This window comes from Convolutriloba macropyga, unplaced genomic scaffold, assembly GCF_964194025.1.
Source record: "Convolutriloba macropyga unplaced genomic scaffold, txConMacr16.3 SCAFFOLD_1062, whole genome shotgun sequence".
Taxonomy (NCBI): Eukaryota; Metazoa; Xenacoelomorpha; order Acoela; family Convolutidae; genus Convolutriloba; species Convolutriloba macropyga.
In genome coordinates, this window is record NW_027453627.1 from 52,993 (window position 1) to 56,620 (window position 3,628).

The window sequence follows — 3,628 nt, forward strand, 5'->3', positions numbered from 1 at the left end:
GTTCCTTTACACTCCCGGCAACAAAAGGCAACATTTGAAATGAAAATGTAAACAATAAAATAAAGCACATAAGTTTTCTTTCTGATATTGAGTTTTTTTATGTGTTTGTGTGTGTGTGTGTGTGCGGAGATAAAATATAAAGGAAGTTGGTTCCTTTACAATCCCGAAGCCTTCACATGTTCCACGCCCTGATGGCCACAGTCATGGTGCGCCTTTTCAATCAACAGCCTTGCAATTCTGCTCCAGCTATGAAGAACGAGGGGATGTATGGCACTGTAGTTTAGAGGAGCCTCGTTGAGTCTTCCTCCTACCCTCAACAGTCCAATGTCATCTAGAAAGGGAGTGAAGGGCATCAGCTTGTCTCCTTTCTCAAGATTGTCTCCCTTCAACAGTGCAGAAACTGTTCCTGAGAACATTTCATTTTGGGAAATTTTGATGAGGTAGTTCCTGTTGGAGGAACACCCCAGGTAGTTGGTGTTGGAGGTCCCAGGTGACTCGTTTTGTCTTCTAGTTCGGAGTTTTGCCTTGAAGCGTCTTATTGCCTGGAACACCAATCTAGTAGAGTTGAGTAGTCGACTCCATGTTGAAAACTTTTCAACCTCAATGACCGGCGGTTGAAGATGTGTCGCTTGTGTAGCGCATATGTGGGGATCACTGTCCTCTGCAAAATTCCAGGAGTCTTGAGGTGTGTTTAGAAAGTCCGGTGGTTGAAGCCACAGATTTGGTATGTCTGATGGGGTGAGGCCTCGTGTGCCGTGGTCAGCGGGATTCATCTTTCCAGGGATGTGTCTCCAGTTGTCTGGGTTGGAATTCTCATGAATTTTGGTCCATCTGTTGGCAATGTACATCTTCTGTCTTTGCTTGGATTGTATCCATCCAAGTGTAGCAGTGCTATCTGTCCAAAAGTGTTTTGAGGTTATGGTTTTGTCATCTTGCTCTCACAGAACCCAGCCAGCTCTGCTCCAAGTGTTGCTGCTTCCAATTCCAGTTTTGGAATGCTCAGCTGCTTGATCGGTGCCACCTTTGTTTCGCTGATCACATATTGTGATGTGCAAGATCCATCGGCGTTGGTTGTCCTCACATAAACTATGGCAGCAATTGCACTCATTGAGGCATCACTGAATGTGTGAAAATGATGGGTTCCATTGGTGTTGGGAATCAAGCATCTAGGAATTTGGATTGAAGTCATGCTGCCGAGCTCATCCATCCACTCCGGTAGTTCCTGCTGGTAGCATTCTGACACAGGTTGATCCCAGTTTCTTCCCTCTTTAATGATTCTTTGGAGAATGCATCTAATTCTGATGGCAAAGGGTAAAATCAGTCCAACTGGATCGAACAGAGAAGCTGTCATTGAAAGAACCTTTCTTTGAGTCATCTGTTGTCCTGTGTAAATAAGCTTTGGTTTTGCAAACATCAATTTGTCAGTCTTGGGGTCCCACGTCTGACCAAGTATTCTTTGGGCTTTAATTTCTGCCTTGTCCTCTTCCAGTAGGTTTTGTAATGCGGCTGATTTGTTGCACAGGAACTTTGTCAGATTGAATCCTCCTGTATAAAAAAAAGGTTTGATCTCCTCTGCACTTCTGCGGGCCTCCTCTTCAGAAGGGTAGGTCTGCATAAAATCATCCATGTAGAACTGCTGCATGATTGATGTGTAGGCCTCTGGATGTTCTTGTTTGTGGTCATTTGCACACTTCTGCAGAACAAAGATCGCACGAAGATCGCACAAGAAGGTGAGCATGAGGCTCCAAAAATGAGTCAATTGTATTTGAAGGTCTTTTCACTGCCACCCTCTGTCCACAAAAACGGTGATAGTCCTGGTCTTGTGGTTGGATGCCAATTTGCGTGAACATCGCCTCGATGTCAGCTGTGATTGCCACTGAGTACTGTCTGAAGCAGAGAAGAAGGCCATGCAGGTTGCAGAGTAGATCCGGCCCTGTCAGCAATGCCTCATTGAGTGAGATTCCCCTATATTTGGAAGCAGCGTTTGTGACTCTGTGGATTTTGTCTGGTTTCTGTTTGTTGATCACTGGGTGATGGGGAAGGTACCAGATGGTGTGTCTGCAACCGGGGTCTGCAGTTGTAATGTAGTTCTTATTCAAGTCTTTTTTTATTGTTTCCTCGTATCGGTCTCTCAAGTTTGTGTCCCTCTCCAGTCTCTGCTGCAGAGCGTGCCACTGAACTTTGGCCATGAAGTAATTATTAGGGAGTGTGATGTCTTTCTTCAATGGAAGTCCAATCTGGTATCTGTCACCAATGTGTTTTATGGTATCATTGAGGATGGACAGAGCTTCTTTGTCATCTGCAGATTGTCCCTTTGAAGAACACTGATTGAAGTTCACTCCTTCAATTGTCCAGAAGAGTTGGAGAAGATCTTCATCTGGATCGTCTTGTCGTCTCCTGATATGATTGAAAAGTTTTATGCTTGTGCTGTTTGACTGTCCGACTCTCTTCTGCGTGTACCTCTGAGGAATGGGCCCTGTCAGTGTCCAGCCAAGCAGAGTGTTGACTCCGTATGGGGTGCCATTGGGTCCTGTTGTGAACTGTCGGGGAACCGTTGCTGTGAATGCATCTGCTCCAATCATAATTCCGATCCGGTTGTGTCTGATTGCTGGAAATCTTATGTTCTGGAGGTGAAAATGGTCTCTGCAGATCTCATTCAACATTTCAATTGGAACTCTTGGCATCCGAAACTCTTCCATTGCTGTTGCGTACACAGGGATTCTGATCACAGGACAACTGCTGCACAAAGCTCCTATGCCGATCATGACATCTGCTGTTTTAAATCAGTGTTCACCGTGAAGTGAAGCTAGTGGTAGGTTTATGTCTTTCGGTTGTTGAACTTGAAGTGCATCAACAACCTTCTGTGTTATTTGAGTGTTGTCACTGCCACTGTCCAACAAAGCGTAGGTTTCAATGCAAAGATCTCTGTTGAAAAGTGTTACTGGTATCGCCTGCAATTGTATCTGCGGTCTGATCCATGAAGTTTCCTGTTGGTTGCTGCAAGTGTAGTTTTGATGCGGAGTAGTTGCCTGCTGTTGGGCTACAGTGCGCTGATTGCTACTCTGCTGTCTGTTGTTGTTGTTCTGCGCGTTAATCGGTTGAGGATGAAAACCATTTCTGTTCCAGATGCCCCTGTGAGAAGTGCTGCTATTAGATCCACATTGTCTGTTCATGTTTCCATTCTATTGGTTGTAGTTTGTACTCATTCGCTGCCTTGGGTTTCCATTATTAAAGTTACGTCCATAGTTTGACTGGTTTTAGTTTGTTTGGTTTCTGAATGTACTAATTTGTGAGCTTTGATTCCATTTCCCACTTGGTTGTGCACTTTGTTGCTGATGCCTTGCATCAGTCCTATGGAAGGTTGAGTGATGGAAGCCATTGCATCTGTCCACAACGCACCTTGTTTTCGATCGGCACAGACTATTTTCGTGAGCTCTTGGACAGTTAGGGCAGAGATTGAACCTCCTCACACAACCCTGTCGGTCATACATTGACTTTTCTAAGTATTCGGATCAACGACCAAGGTTGTGATTTTGTGAGCAGAGTTGACATGACACATCTGGTGGCCCCCTTCTAGAAAAAGTGCTCACTCTGGTTCTCTGGATCCATTGTGGGGAGATGTCTTCGC

The 3,628-nt window shown here is 45.0% G+C and overlaps 2 protein-coding genes across 2 annotated transcripts; both read right to left on the minus strand.

Annotated features, from left to right (window-relative positions):
* Positions 1–916: 916 nt before the first annotated feature.
* Positions 917–1,642, minus strand: LOC142358427 (uncharacterized). Its single transcript, XM_075409827.1, has one exon. It carries the CDS (start codon positions 1,640–1,642, stop codon positions 917–919), a length of 726 nt encoding a protein of 241 aa, XP_075265942.1.
* A 37-nt stretch (positions 1,643–1,679) lies between these two features.
* On the minus strand, positions 1,680–2,765 carry LOC142358428 (uncharacterized). Its single transcript, XM_075409828.1, has one exon. It carries the CDS (start codon positions 2,763–2,765, stop codon positions 1,680–1,682), a length of 1,086 nt encoding a protein of 361 aa, XP_075265943.1.
* Positions 2,766–3,628: the final 863 nt, after the last annotated feature.